General features: G+C 61.3%; 1 protein-coding gene across 1 annotated transcript; it reads right to left on the bottom strand.

Annotated features, from left to right (window-relative positions):
* Nucleotides 1-1,052: 1,052 nt before the first annotated feature.
* On the bottom strand, nucleotides 1,053-7,081 carry Fabp1 (fatty acid binding protein 1). The gene is made up of 4 exons (XM_047523567.1): nucleotides 6,919-7,081; nucleotides 5,339-5,511; nucleotides 2,668-2,760; nucleotides 1,053-1,174 (listed from the first exon to the last, which is right to left on the bottom strand). Exons 1-4 carry the CDS (start codon nucleotides 6,983-6,985, stop codon nucleotides 1,124-1,126), a joined length of 384 nt encoding a protein of 127 aa, XP_047379523.1. The 5' UTR covers nucleotides 6,986-7,081; the 3' UTR covers nucleotides 1,053-1,123.
* Nucleotides 7,082-14,768: the final 7,687 nt, after the last annotated feature.

Genomic DNA, 14,768 nt, shown 5'->3' with positions numbered 1-14,768 from the left:
AGAAGCCTTCTCTTTTGGAAGCTTTTTATCTCGGTCATATCCCTTGTGACATTCCGTATTTACTTGTTCAGCTCTTTAGTTTGGGATTTATTTTGCGGGTGGTGGGTGCAGCGGGCCTGTCTGTCACACCTCACCATGGCTGGGGACGTTCCGGGTGTCGAAGGGCCCCGGGAAGTGGCAGGTGGAGTGTGGGGCTCTCACATGCGGCTTCGCCAGGGCTGCCACTGTGCCACACACCGGGCGGCTCAGACAGTAGATGTCGGCTAATAATTCGGGAGCCTGAAACCTGCGGTCACCTGTCGGCAGCAGCGGGAAGGACCGTCCAGCCTTGCTCACTCTGGGACAGCTTCTTGACTGTGGTAGTGTAGCTGCATCTCCACACTGGTGTCCCATGCGGCCTGTGCCCACATTTTCCCTCGCAGTGAGGACGCTAGCCATGTGGACTTAGGCCCCGCCCTGCTCCGGTAGGATCTCATTTTAACCACTTACGCCTGCAGTGACCGTTTTCAAATAAGGCCATGCTCTGCCATGCTGGGCTGAGGACTTCAGTGTGGGAGCTGGGGGGCCATCCAACCCACAGCAAGGGCCTAACCAACAGTCCAGCACACAGTAGGGCCGGGGGCTCCTTCCCTTCTCTGCACTGCCTCTGCCCATAGCATGGGGGGCTCCCACCAAGCTCCTCTGTCCAGCCCGGCACCCCTCACTGAGTCCCTCACTCGGCCCTCCCACAGGAGGAGAAGCTGTTCAGCTGTGGGACGGTGCCTGTCCCTGTGTCTCCCCTGTCCCTGGGGGGCCGCCCTCAGGACCAGCCCACTGTGCACCCTGTTGCCCCAGCTCTTGCCGGTGAGGCTGACTGGGGAAGGGTGTGCAGGGCCACCCGCAGACCCGGCCACGCCTGGTGCTCCTGCAGGAACACCTGAGAGGGCAGGCTGAGGTCTAAACTCAGGGTGAGGACCGCCCTTTGGACCCAAGCAGGTGGGGCGGACGGCGAGGATTATGACCGTGGGTGGATCAAGGTGGCCAGGAGTCATCCAAATCACCGAGAGGAAAAATCATGTTTAAAACAAACCTCGCTTTATTACATTAATTTTACACAGTAAAAGAACACAAAATGCAGACTCGTCTAAATTCTCTTGCTGATTCTCTTGAAGACAATGTCTCCCAAAGTCATGGTCTGAAAGCCAGAAAAGAAAACGTGAACTCTTCACCTGAGGCTGGATTGTAAGAAAGCAAAGCAAAGCGAACACCAAGCCCCCTCAGAGCCCTGCTGTGCCAACACTGAGACACAGACCCGCCGCTTTCCGCGGACTGGAGGAAAATCGCCGTTTGTCCCACAGCCCTGAGCCAGGTCTCCCTCGTTCCCTTTCTGGGGTGGAGGTTCGTCCTGACGTTTACTGAATTCTTTCTACATCAATGGTGAAGCCCGTGGGTACCCCGACCCCGAGGCCTGTGCCCTCTGCCCTGCTGGCCCTGTAGTGACACAGGTGACAAAAGGAGCCCCTGAGCTTGGCAGCAGGGAGGGGCTGCTGCTGAATGGACTGGAGCCCTGGCGGCATGTCGCTGGACAGGTCAGCCTGACTGTGCGTCCCTGCTCCTGCCTCCCCACAGGAGACTCCAGGCTGAGGCTGGACGGAGCTTCTGGAAGGCCGCTGGCGGGACGCGCCCTGCCCGCCCCCTGCCCTGCTGCGCCAGGCCTGCCTGAGGGCCTTGCTCTGGACGGGGCGGGACGGCCTCCGGCGGGTTCTGCCTTCTGCCGCTACCTGAACCTGGGCCAGCAGGTGGTTCTCTCCCACCCCGGGGACAGGCTGGCCAACAGCCGGCGGCTGGACGGGGCCCCTCGTCAGCCGCATGGGCGCCACGGCCTGCTGCTCTGGTAAGCACCAAGTGGACAAAGGCTTGGTCAGGCGCCAGGGCTCCCAGGGCAGACCAGCCCCGGTGGCTCGTTGGTCAGTGCCCCCCAGAAGGCAGGGCTGTGGCCCTGAGTCACTGAGGCGTCATGAGACAGAAAGGGCAGTGGGGGAGCCTGACTCGCCACCGCCTCCCTAGTGGGTGGACGCTGCGTCCACTGGCAGGCTTGCTGCAGGAGCCACGGAGGCCCCCAGAGGGGACTTTGCAGATTGAGTGCAACTGTCCCTGCCGTCCCCAGCTGACCGCTGCCTCAGTCTCCCGTCACGAAACGCAGCTGCAGAGACCGTGTGTGGACCACCCGGTGCTGAGACTGTGTGTGGACCACCCGGTGCTGAGACGTGTGTGGACCACCTGGTGCTGAGACGTGTGTGGACCACCCGGTGCTGAGACCGTGTGTAGACCACCCGGTGCTGAGACCCTGTGTGGATCACCCGGTGCTGAGACCCTGTGTGGACCACCCGGTGCTGAGACCCTGTGTGGACCACCCGGTGCTGAGACTGTGTGTGGACCACCCGGTGCTGAGACCCTGTGTGGACCACCCGGTGCTGAGACGTGTGTGGACCACCCGGTGCTGAGACCCTGTGTGGACCACCCGGTGCTGAGACGTGTGTGGACCACCCAGTGCAGTTCGTCCTCAGGGATGAAAGGTGGCGTTGGCGACAGAGGCCTGGAGCGTGGCCGCGGGCAGCGGAGGGGCCTGGGGCACCCCTGGCCCTTTGCCTCTGCTCTCCCCCTGCACTGCCGCCAGCCCCGACTTACGTTGGTGATGGTGTCGCCGTTGAGCTCGGTCACAGACTTGATGTTTTTGAGAGTGGTCACCAGTTTGTTGTCACCTTCCATGTTGACCACCGTCTGCGGGAGACGAGAGGCCTGTGCCCAGGGTCTGGGAGGGAGCGAGACCCTTACCCTGAGCCTGGCTCCCCTGCACAGGATCAGCTTCCCAAAACCCAAAGGCCCGACCCTAGGCCCCCACCCGGCTGGGGTTCTAAGCAGAAGTGAGATGCACCTCAGGAGGAAGTCAGCACTCTGTGGGTCGGAACTTCTGACCCACGTGTGATCCAGAAACGATCGTGGGGCCTAAATGTTCCTAAACACAAATGCTAAAATAAAATCAAGTAAGATCCCCATTTTCCAAGGTGGTCGGGGAGGCAGTGGCAAAATTCGAACACGGACCAGCTGAGAGAGTGTGTGGTTTGCTTTGGCATGTATCGGTACTTCCAGAACATTCCTCTTTCCTACTGCAGCCCCCTTCTGAGCCCCTTCTGAAACCCGACCAGGAGCAGGAAACTCTGGCCAGGGTTAGAATTGACCTCCAAATCGTCACGATGGAAAGGCCGGTGGAAGGCCCGGGAGGCCTGCTGATCTACAGAGTCCCCTCCTGGAAACATCAGATCCAAGAGCAGAAAGGGAGGGTGGCCAGGAGCGGAAGAGACGGACGGGTGACTGCAGCTCCAGTCACTGGGAGCAGAGGGGCTCAGTGGCTTTGGCTGCGCTGGGTGCACGTGGTCCTTGGGGAGCCCCAGAGGCCCGTAGGTGGGCATCCACAGCACCTGCACCGCAGCGCTCACACGGCCCTCACCCCAGCTCCGTGGCCCGGGGCCGCTGCCCAGGGCAGGTGTGGCTGCCTGCCCACCCCAGTCGGGCAGTTGACTCTTCCCACTGTGCCTACGAGGGAGCCGAGGTCAGGGGCCCAGTGACCACTCAGAAAGCTTGGTCTGATTTCCTGCCTGAGCCTGTGATTCTGGAAACTTCTCCCCAACACCATCAGCTCTGGGCTTATTAAGGGCTTTGACTGACGCCTGCTTGCCCAGTGCTGGCCCTCCTCCGAGGCCTTTGAGAGCCAGGAATGTTGGGCCCAGGAGAACTTGAGGCTCAGAATCCTGCTCCGTGCTGGTCTCCCCCGTGGGAGAGCCAGGGTTGGGCGGCCAGCGCACCCTGAGAGGTTCCAAGGGAACACGAATCGGCCCCCCAGGCGCCTGCTTTCCTCCCCGCCGTGGGGCAAGGCAGTGGGAGCTCAGGCGGAAGACTGGGTCAGGCTCCAGGAAGTGCAGGAGCGGGGGTGCAGGGGGGGCTGTCCAGGAGGCGGGGGTGTGGGGGGGGCTGTCCAGGAAGTGGGGGTGCGGGGGGGGGCTGTCCAGGAAGCGGGGGTGTGTGGGGGGCTGTCCAGGAAGCGGGGGTGTGTGGGGGGCTGTCAGGAAGCGGGGGTGCAGGGGGCACTGTCCAGGAAGCGGGGGAGTGTGGGGGGCTGTCCAGGAAGCGGGGGTGCAGGGGGCACTGTCCAGGAGGTGGGGGTGTGGGGGGGGCTGTCCAGGAAGCGGGGGTGCAGGGGGGGCTGTCCAGGAAGCGGGGGTGCAGGGGGCACTGTCCAGGAAGCGGGGGTGTGGGGGGGGCTGTCCAGGAAGCGGGGGTGTGGGGGGGGCTGTCCAGGAAGCGGGGGTGCAGGGGGCACTGTCCAGGAAGCGGGGCTGCGGGGGGCTGTCCAGGAAGCGGGGGTGCAGGGGGGGCTGTCCAGGAAGCGGGGGGTGCGGGGGGGGGCTGTCCAGGAAGCGGGGGTGCGGGGGGGGCTGTCCAGGAGGTGGGGGTGTGGGGGGGGCTGTCCAGGAAGCGGGGGTGCAGGGGGGGCTGTCCAGGAAGCGGGGGTGCAGGGGGGGCTGTCCAGGAAGCGGGGTGCGGGGGGGGCTGTCCAGGAGGTGGGGGGGTGGGGGGGGCTGTCCAGGAAGCGGGGGTGCAGGGGGCACTGTCCAGGAAGCGGGGCTGCGGGGGGCTGTCCAGGAAGCGGGGGTGCAGGGGGGGCTGTCCAGGAAGCGGGGGGTGCGGGGGGGGCTGTCCAGGAAGCGGGGGGTGCGGGGGGGGGCTGTCCAGGAAGCGGGATGCGGGGGGGGGGGCGCTGTCCAGGAAGCGGGGGTGCAGGGGGGCTCTCCAGGAAGCGGGGGTGTAGGGGGGGCTGTCCAGGAAGCGGGGGTGTGGGGGGGCTGTCCAGGAAGCGGGGGTGCAGGGGGGGCTGTCCAGGAAGTGGGGGTGTGGGGGGGGCTGTCCAGGAAGTGAGGGTGTGGGGGGGGCTGTCCAGGAAGTGGGGTGCGGGGCGGGGGTGCTGTCCAGGAAGCGGGGATGTGTGGGGGGCTGTCCAGGAAGCAGGGGTGCAGGGGGGGCTCTCCAGGAAGCGGGGGTGTGGGGGGCTGTCCAGGAAGCGAGGGTGTGGGGGGGGCTGTCCAGGAAGCGGGGGTGTGTGGGGGCTGCCCAGGAAGCGGGGGTGCAGGGCCGCTGTGCAGGAAGCGGGGGTGCAGGGGGGACTGTCCAGGAAGCGGGGTGTAGGGGGGCTGTGCAGGAAGCTGGGGTGTGGGGGGGCTGTCCAGGAAGCTGGGGTGTGTGGGGGCTGTCCAGGAAGCGGGGTGCAGGGCCGCTGTGCAGGAAGCGGGTGCGGCCGTCCTACCTTGATCTTCTCCCCCGTCATGGTCTCCAGCTCGCACTCCTCGCCCAGGGTGAACTCGTTCTGGATCACCTTGGACCCAGTGGTGATGGTGAGCTTGAAGTGCTTCCCGTTCTGCACCACCTCCGACACCCCCTTCAGGTCCTTCCCCTTCTGGATGAGCTCGTCGGGCAGACCTGGGGGACCGGGAGGCTTAGGGACGGCGGGCGGGCTGCCAGGCTGGGGAGAGACTGGCGCTGGGGTGGGGGCGGCGGGCCCCTGGCCTCCCCGTCTTGCCCGTTGATTCGTAGGGGACGTTCCCCTGTGGAACCCTCCTCTGGGCTCCCTGCCTCGTCACTGTCCCCCTGCGGCTAGGCTCTGCTCTGGGCACGTACGCCATTCATCCTCCTCACCCAGAGGACCAGAGCGCTTATCCTCCAAGCGGGTCACCCCTGAAGTGACCGCAGCTGTGGACAACCAGGCCGGGTCGCAGCACACGGGCGGCAGCACAGGCAAACCTGCCCTTCACAGAGTGGGGCAGGCTCTCGACAGCGGGTGGGCATTTGGACACGGATGTGCGACCGCTGCAGGCCTGTGGGGCTCTGGGCCTCTCTGGAGGCCTCCTTGCCCTGCCCACCACACCCTCCCGTCCCGCTGACCCTCCGTCCAGGCTCCTCTCCTGGAGCCTGTGCCCCTCCCCAGCCCCCCAGGGCACCGGCTCGTCCTCCAAGGCCCAGCTCCGTTCACGCCCTCCTGCCCCTGGGAGGCTCCTGAGGACCAGCCCCTGCCTCCAGTCCCAGTCCAAACGCTTCCCACCCTGCCACCCTGCCACGCACAGCTTCTCAGCCTTTCTCAGTCTCAGTCCCCTCAGCTGTAAGCGGGGAGATCACGGCGCCCAGCTCCGCAGTTTGTGAGGATTCCGCCTTGGCATGGATGGTCCAACAAGCAGCCCTCCCTGCACGGCCGGGCACCTGCCTACCTTCTTCCTCGCTAAGCTGACTTGGAAATGGGCTCATCGTTATCTGTCTCCTTGGTTATCTGTCCAGGACAGAGCTCGATGTGTGGTTGGCCTGGATGTTGGAATGAAGGGACGAAGGGACGGGTGGGTGCACGGGCAGGTGGACGGGTGGATGGACAGGTGGATGGGTGGATGGACAGGTGGACAGGGGGGTGGGTGGATGGACAGGTGGACGGGTGGATGGGTAGGATGAGTGGATGAGTGGATGGATGGATGGATGGATGGACGGGTGGATGGGGATGGATGGGTGGATGGGTGGATAGGTGGATGGATGGATGGATGGATGGATGGGTGGGTGGATAGGTGGATGGATGGATGGATGGGTGGATGGGTGGATGGGTGGGTGGAAGGACAGATGGACAGGCTCACAGTGCAGTTCCACTGGACACAAGCTTCAGTCCAGATCAGCTATCTTTTCCCCGGTCTCGAGTGGCCTCATCCAGTGAGTCACAGCACCAGTGGCAAGAGCCCCCAGAGCCAGCTAATGCTCCCTGGCTCAGCGTGTCCTCAGCCTCTCCTCCCTCTCCAGCTCAGACCCAGGAGCCCCCGCCGGCCGGGCCAGGCTCCCAGCCAGGTCAGCACTCACCAATCGCCTTCATGAAGGGCTCGAAGTTCTCCTGGCTCTGCAGCTGGTACTTGCCAGAGAAGTTCATGGTGGCGACAAAGCTCCTGCTCCACACTGACACTGCTGACCGGGCTGCCCACTGCTGCGTTTTATAGGGGGCTTCTTCCCTTTCAAATATCGGCCACAGGTCAGTAGCCGTTGATTTCTTTATGGCCAGGTTCAAACATTAACTTCCAAGAGCAATGGTCAATGATAAAGACCAGGATGGGCAGTGCAGAGGATTTCTCTAACTCAGCAAACAGTAGTGGATGCCAATCAGGTACAAAGCTGCAGGGCCCTGGGGCCTTCCATGAAGTGTGCATGTCTGTGTGCACATGCATGCACACATGTGGGTGTGTGTGCACTCATACACGTGTGTGCGTGTTCGCACGTGTGCTGTACGTGTGTGCCACACAGATGAGCATGCTTGCTCTCAGACCTTACCTCGTACACATGCCCTCAGGGTTGCTCCCACCATTACCTCGCCACACAAACTTGATGTCCGGGACTGTTACTGCCTCGGCAACTCCACCATCCCAATCTCCTTTGTCAGGTGCCAAAGCGGCCCTCACCGCAGGGCGGGGTAGGCACTTCAACCCGGGTGTGTGACCCCGTCTGCATTTCTTTGGCAGGAACAAGGCCAGGGCAGGCAGAAGGTGGGATCTGCTGACTCTCCATCCCTGCCCACAAGGCAGGGCCAGGGGATGGGAGAGTGGGGAGCTTGCCGCTGCCCCTGCGGAGACCTGAGGATGCGCTTGCGGTCGGGAGCGCAGGCTCCACATCCCGCTGGGTGATCACCGGCCCCGCTCCCTCCTCTGCCTGGACTTGGGTACCAGCCTCCTCATTAGCAGCGTCTCGTCTTCGTCCCCCTCTTGGCTAAACAGGCCACCCCAAAGCGCAGCCTGAGCGGAGCACTGGTCTGCTTCAGGGCTCCAGGGTGCCGGTCACTCAGCGGCAACCAGCCCCGACGTTCGAGGGCACTGGTGTCCCCATGTCCCGGCCAGGACAACCAGCCAGGCAGCTCTTGAACTTCACTATCATGAGCTCTAACTTTCACTTGGACAGTGATGGCCATTGCTGAACTTCCAGCAGGGCGGCCGTCTTGCCCTGGCCCACCTTCCACCCCTGCCCTCCTCCTCTGCAGGCCACGGTCCCGGGCAGGTGCTCTTGAGGGGTGGCGTGCCTCTCTGTCCTCTGGCACCCCTGCCCTCCTGTGCCTGGGAGCCCTCTGGACTGCAGCTCTGCGAGCGCCTGTGTTCTGGCCCCTGCGGCTTGAGGTCCCCTGTACCTTGGTTTTGCCAATACTTGGCACGTAGTAGGACCTCATCAGAGACAGATCAGCAAATAAGAACCATCAAAAGCCCCCGAGGCCGTGCTCTCCTGGCTGAGGCAGGAGGAGTGGTCAGCGGCCCTCTAGTCTCGCCAGCCAGGGGCCTGGGGTGGTCTTTCCTGACTGCGTGTGTCTTGAATGGGCTGCAGCTTGGCTGAGAGTCCAGCGGGTAGGTGTGGACGGGCAGGCAAGCTGAGGGCTTTCCACCCGGCGTGCTCTTTCTCCTTCCTCTGCCGGCCGGGCTTGGCCGCTCTGGCCTGTGCTGAGCAGAAGGCTTGAGGGTCCAGACGCACCTGCTGAGCTCCTCCGTCCCTGGGGACCCCACCTGTCCCTCCTAGCAGCACTAGATGCTTGTGGCCCAGGCACAGGGCCCCGCTCTGCACCAGCAGCTGGCTGGGCGGTGGGCTGTCTGCTCTGGTAGCGGGGCAGTCGAGGTCTGGTCGGGTAGGGAAGTGTGCGTGGACAAGAGCTTGTGGGACCTGATGCCCTAGGAGGAGCCCGGGGAGCTCGGGTGGGGGACACAGCTGCACCCGCCCACGGCCGCCCACCCATCGCAGCCTCTCTCCTCTCCAGGATTTACCAGCAAGGCACTTTGGAAGTCCTTCCCTGCACCCCGGTGCCCGGTGCCAGGCCCTCCTCCGGCATCCCGGCCCGTGGTGTTGGCACGCACCCTGTCATCTGCCGACAGTGCTGGGGCACCCCGAGCTCGCTGCCTGCTGAGAACTCTGGCCATCCACAGGCACCACGGCCTCCTGGGCACAGGGATGGAATGCGCAGGGGGCCTCCGGGGTGATGGGCACGTGCGTGGCCCCTCACCTGCTCTGCCTCCACGGCGTGTCTTTTATCATGACTCATTGTCCTGAGGGGACCCATTTGTACTCGTCTCCAAGTGGGACACTGACCTTTCATGTTTCTCTACGTGAGGAAGTAAAAAAATCCATTATCTCAGGAAGTGGCCGAGAATTCCTCTTGGAGAGGAACTTCGTGTGTGTGTGTGTGTGTGTGTGTGTGTGTGTGTGCGCGTGTGTGAGACTCAAGGTCACAGGCATTAGCAGTCATTTCAAAAATCGGCCCTCACGAGTGGTTTCCATAAAACGAGGAGAGGGTGATGACGTCTTCCACCCACTGGCTGAGCAAACACAGGAGAGATAAGCTAAATCGAACGGCAAAGTTCAAGCGGCTTTCAGAAAAAAAGCGATTCCAACTCCACGGGCGCAGCACTGGAGGCTGTCCACCCAGACTGGGCGCAGCCTCCTCTGGTTCTGCTCGGCTTCCCCGCACCTCACGCCACCTACTCAGACGGGAAGTGGGGCTGGCGCTGGCCAGCAGGTGACCTGCGTTCATTTCAGAACAGGCAGGTGTATCTGACCCTGGGTGCCCACCCGCCATGCCAGCTTGCCCATGTCCTGGGTGTTTTGGATGCAGCCCATGCCCCAGGGCCCAGGGCTGCAGAGCAGAAGGAGGTGGGCCCAGGCTGTGTGGTCTGGAGTCTCCTGGCCTCCACTTCCTTGTGGTTAGATGGTCACAGCTTTCTTTGTCTTGTCAAGTCCTTCGAGAACACAGAGCTCATATCACCAGGGAGCAGAGCACTCACATCTGTCTCCCGGGGGTCCAAGGGACATCCCTGGCCCGGAACCCATTTTTAAGTCCATGCCCTGGCTTGGGGACAGGCTTTCTTCCCATCTCCCTGGGCCAGTCCCGGCTTGCTGCTGGTGCAGCCGGGTCTTCTGCAGGCTGGAGGCCTTTCTCGGATCCCGCAGGTGGGGACTCAAGCTCCTGGTCATCTGGGCCTAGTTCCGGGTCTGCCCAGTCTGCACTGGCTGCTGCCTGCTCTGTCCCCGGCGCCGGGGACTTTGCGTGTTGTTTTACCCTGTGACTTTGGCTGTCCGTACCCCACACTCCACCTGCAGCCGCCGCCGGGCGGGAAAGGCTCGACCACTCACCTCTCCATCCTGAAGACTTGGGCTTCCACGGCTGTTCTGAACCTTTTTGAAGGATTCCTGGATGTGCGAACATTAATAAAAAAACGTGTTGCGGACATTTTAAAGCGTCACTTGGTGTCTGCCTGTTTTGTCCCTACGGTTCTGGTGGGTTCCCTGCCACAGCTGCACCCTCCTGGGACGGGACCGGCCTTGGCATGTTTCAGAGACCTGCCTGCTTGGAGAACCGAGGACTCAAGGGTAAAGACGCGCCAGGCCGCGGTCTGCCCGGGGAAAGGGTCGCACACAGAACCGCCAGAGCGAGCGCTCGACGGGCTGCTTCCCTGACGCAGTGACTTTCAGGAACGTCTTGGTTAGAGTGGACCCTTCCTGTGACCTGCTCTGGGGTCCCCGCGAGCTCGTCATGTGGCAGGATGTGCAGGGCTGTGCAGGTGGTGGGGCGAGGTGCCAGCTGACCGCGTCCAGCAGGGCTGCACACTCGTCCGCACTGGGCACCTCAGGCCCTATTTTGACTGTGAAAGCTGGTGCTGTTTATTTTCCTGTGTCCTTTGTCCCCGTGGGGTCATAAGCTAGTCTAGTTGGCTTCCAAGTTTGCAGGACACTTCAAAGCAGACCTTTACCAACTGGCCACCCCCGTGGTGGCCTGAGATCCCCCTGCCTTGGGGCCATGGGTCAGCGGCCCTCCACGGGCACCCTGCAAGGCTCAGAGCCACGTCCCTCCCAGGAAGCCCTCCTGGGGCCTCTGCCCTCTCTGCAGCCCTAGAAAACCACCCGGTAGCAATTTCTAGTCCATTAATTCTATTACATTAATAGTGGTAATGTAATAGCCTCAGGAAATTGAGTGCTTTCTCTCTCATTGACCTCTCAAAACAATTTCTTAAAAAAATCATTTTGTCTATTTTACATGGTGCTGGGATCGAACCCAGTGCTTCGCATGTGCAAGGCAAGCGCTCTACCACTGAGCCCCAGCCCAGCCCCATCAGAACAGTTTATAAGGTCTGAATTATTCAGAGCAGGGAGATGAGCTGCCCGATTCTACTCAATGAACACACTCTGACCTACAGTGTGAAATTTGTGCTGGGATTCACTTTAAATCTACAGAGGAACTCTCTCCCTAGCAGGGGACCTGAGGGACTTAGAGCTGCCTCGTGGGTAGAATAAAGTTCGAAGAAAACTTGGAAATGCAGACGTGACTGAACTAGGGTAAGAGGCCTGGCGTGGTGGGGCACACCTGTAACACCAGCTGCCCGGGAGGCTGAAGCAGGAGTTGCGGTTGAAGGTCAGCCTCAGGCGTTCAGCTATACCTGTCTCAAAATACAACATGCAAAGGGCTGGGGTGGAGCGCAGCCGGAGAGAGCACCTGGTCTCAGTCACCAGCACAGCAGAACACAGAGGAGTGGACAGAAATGAACAGATAATAAATGAGAGCAGGAAGGACCATTCTGGTCAGCGAAGGGGCTGAGATCCTGCCCTGAGAACAGAAAAGAGCATGAAGCCCTCCCTCTGCAGAAAGGCCGTGGTGCAGGGTGGAGGCAGAGGAGGATGGAGAGGCTGGGCGGGACACTGGGGCTGGGAAGGCCTCACAAGCCAGGGAGAAGAGGCCAACAGAGGGGCCACCGCCTCCCACAATTGAGCTGTGATCTTCAGAGGGCACGCAGACGGAAGATGCTAACGTGAATGATTACGCATTTTGTCTAATGTGTTCTAGCAAATATAGACCAACCTGTGACCTTAAGGTTATGGTTGCTTAGGAGAAGCTCAAGGCTTTCTTTTATTCCTTCAGGGAGTATCTTAAAGAAAAAGAGCCCACAACCCAGGACAGAGCATAGCGGTCAGAGTCTGGTGTGGAGAAGAGCCCACAACCCAGGACAGAAGCTTAGCGGTCAGAGTCTGGTGTGGAGAAGAACCCACAGCCCAGGACAGAAGCTTAGCGGTCAGAGTCTGGTGTGGAGAAGAAACCCACAGCCCAGGACAGAAGCTTAGCGGTCAGAGTCTGGTGTGGAGAAGAGCCCACAGCCCAGGACAGAAGCTTAGCGGTCAGAGTCTGGTGTGGAGAAGAGCCCACAGCCCAGGACAGAGCATAGCGGTCAGAGTCTGGTGTGGAGAAGAGCCCACAACCCAGGACGGAGCTTAGCAGTCAGAGTCTGGTGTGGAGAAGAGCCCACAACCCAGGACGGAGCTTAGTGGTCAGAGTCTGGTGTGGAGAAGAGCCCACAACCCAGGACGGAGCATAGCGGTCAGAGTCTGGTGTGGAGAAGAGCCCACAACCCAGGACGGAGCATAGCGGTCAGAGTCTGGTGTGGAGAAGAGCCCACAACCCAGGATGGAGCATAGCGGTCAGAGTCTGGTGTGGAGAAGAGCCCACAACCCAGGACGGAGCATAGCGGTCAGAGTCTGGTGTGGAGAAGAGCCCACAACCCAGGACGGAGCATAGCGGTCAGAGTCTGGTGTGGAGAAGAGCCCACAGCCCAGGACAGAAGCTTAGCGGTCAGAGTCTGGTGTGGAGAAGAGCCCACAACCCAGGACGGAGCTTAGTGGTCAGAGTCTGGTGTGGAGAAGAGCCCACAACCCAAGACGGAGCTTAGTGGTCAGAGTCTGGTGTGGAGAAGAGCCCACAGCCCAGGACAGAGCATAGCGGTCAGAGTCTGGTGTGGAGAAGAGCCCACAGCCCAGGATGAAGCTTAGCGGTCAGAGTCTGGTGTGGAGAAGAGCCCACAACCCAGGACGAAGCTTAGTGGTCAGTCTGGTGTGGAGAAGAGCCCACAACCCAGGACGGAGCTTAGTGGTCAGAGTCTGGTGTGGAAAACTGGCAGTAACCCGGCATTTCCAGGGAGTGATTTCTCCTTGGGACGGTTTCCAAGGTTTGGGAGGAGCTGGAAGAGGACGGGGAGGAAGGATCTGAGCCCAGGGTCCCACCTGCTTCCACTCGGCCGGAGGCACTGGTGCCTTTAGTTCTGGTTCGGAAGGTGGTACCCCCACCACCAGAACTCGATCCACCGAACAGGAAGAGATGGTGAGGGACTGAGGGGCCGAGGGCCGCAGAGGAAGGCAGTGAAGCCGAGACCCCGTGACAAACTTCTGGACGTGCTTTCTAAGCGAGGGAAAGTCAGGGCTCACTCCTAGGCAGAGAGTGACGTGATCGGCTCTGTGATCCTGGAAGCCTTGGAGGATCTCGAGGGAGCAGGGAGCCGGGACGGAGGGAGGCTTGGAGGCAGGGAAATGGGTCAGGAGCTCTCCAGAGGTCCTGGCAAGCCATGTGAGGCCCTGAACCCGGGGGCAGGAGGCAGGAGGGACCGAGGCTCTGCCGTGGCAGCAGAGAGCGTTCGGGGAGCCCGATAGGTGGGCGCGGGAATGGAGGGCTTGGAGATGCATGGTCACCGGGGGCTCATGCCGTCCCCTGGGGGGCCACAGGGACAACGGCGTCCTGGCCCTCCCTCTGCCCGCTCTCCTGAGGGGGCGTCCTCCTCGTGAGAACCCCCCGTGCAGACCCAGCGTTCAGACCCTCTCCCTCCCATCTCCCTCTGCGTCTGCCTTCTTTTCCCTCTGGAGACAAGGAGCTTGGTTGTGGGCACAAGGACTCGTTCGTGTCCCTGCTAGACTTCCGTGTCCCTGGCGTAGAGACAGGCTCCATGACGGGAGGAGGACCGTCCTGGACCACCCCAGGCCGCCTCCTCCCCGCACGCTCCGTTCACAGTGGCCTCTGGTTCACTGCAGGCACCTTGTCTGTGTCCCTGGCATCCTTAAACCCGAGGGCGGACCCAGCACCTGGGTCATCATCCAGGTGGCCACAGGGCCCTTCTGATGGGAGTCCTGGCTTCTGAACTGGAACTTGGCGATTAAACTTTTAAATATTGGGACAATTTGGCGAATCACAAAAGGTAAACAAACTTTCTCTTCCTTACTTTCTGCTTACTGATGTATGATGGAGGATTTCAACGTTTAGGAAATAACATTCATTAAGTGGAGGGTACAGTGATGAAATCGGACACCTGGGTTTTAGAAAGACGCTTCTGTTTCCTTTTGCTTATTAAGTGTGGGTTTGGGGAGGGCAGACGGTGCTTTTTTCTGCATCTCAGGAGCGTGGAGTTGCTGAGACAGGTTTCAGGAAGTGCTTACCGAGTGGCTGAGTAAATGCATAAGAATAAGACGGATGCCACCCACTTCCCCTACGAGCGCCTGGCAGGACCTTTGATTATTTATGGGAAAATGCTTCGTGCAGATGAGACAGGAGAAGAGCGTGGAGCTGCGTGGGTAACGGGCCGGAGTCTGTGACACGTCCTGACATGGTGACCCTACAGCTCTCGCCTGGGGACTCTTGGCTCCACGTGACGTGCAAAAGCTTACCGAGTGCGTGTCCGGGGACAGTGGTGGGGTGGAGAGCCCGCGGCTGATAGGAGCAGGCATGTGGGGTGTGGAGAACCGCCTACGGCTCTGGCCCTCTCCTCCTCCCCCAGAGCTTCTGACAGTCCGGTTAATTTCAGCTAAATATGATTTGACTAAACGGATCCCCGATTGCTGGGGGGACGGAGGTGTCAGCCTCTTCAGCTGTCCTGTGACAAGAG

Source organism: Sciurus carolinensis, chromosome 13 (genome assembly GCF_902686445.1).
Source record: "Sciurus carolinensis chromosome 13, mSciCar1.2, whole genome shotgun sequence".
In the NCBI taxonomy this organism is placed as follows: Eukaryota; Metazoa; Chordata; class Mammalia; order Rodentia; family Sciuridae; genus Sciurus; species Sciurus carolinensis.
The sequence above is the reverse complement of the archived record's forward strand: the minus strand, read 5'-3'. Positions and strand labels throughout refer to the sequence as shown.

Excerpts from the sequence above, each read along its gene's own strand:
- Fabp1 (XM_047523567.1), bottom strand. The coding sequence starts at position 6,985 with ATGAACTTCTCTGGCAAGTACCAGCTGCAGAGCCAGGAGAACTTCGAG. Across the intron at positions 2,761-5,338 it reads TGACGGGGGAGAAGATCAAG|ACGGTGGTCAACATGGAAGG; the intron begins GTAGGACGGCCG and ends CGTCTCCCGCAG. Across the intron at positions 1,175-2,667 it reads ACGGCGACACCATCACCAAC|ACCATGACTTTGGGAGACAT; the intron begins GTAAGTCGGGGC and ends TCTGGCTTTCAG.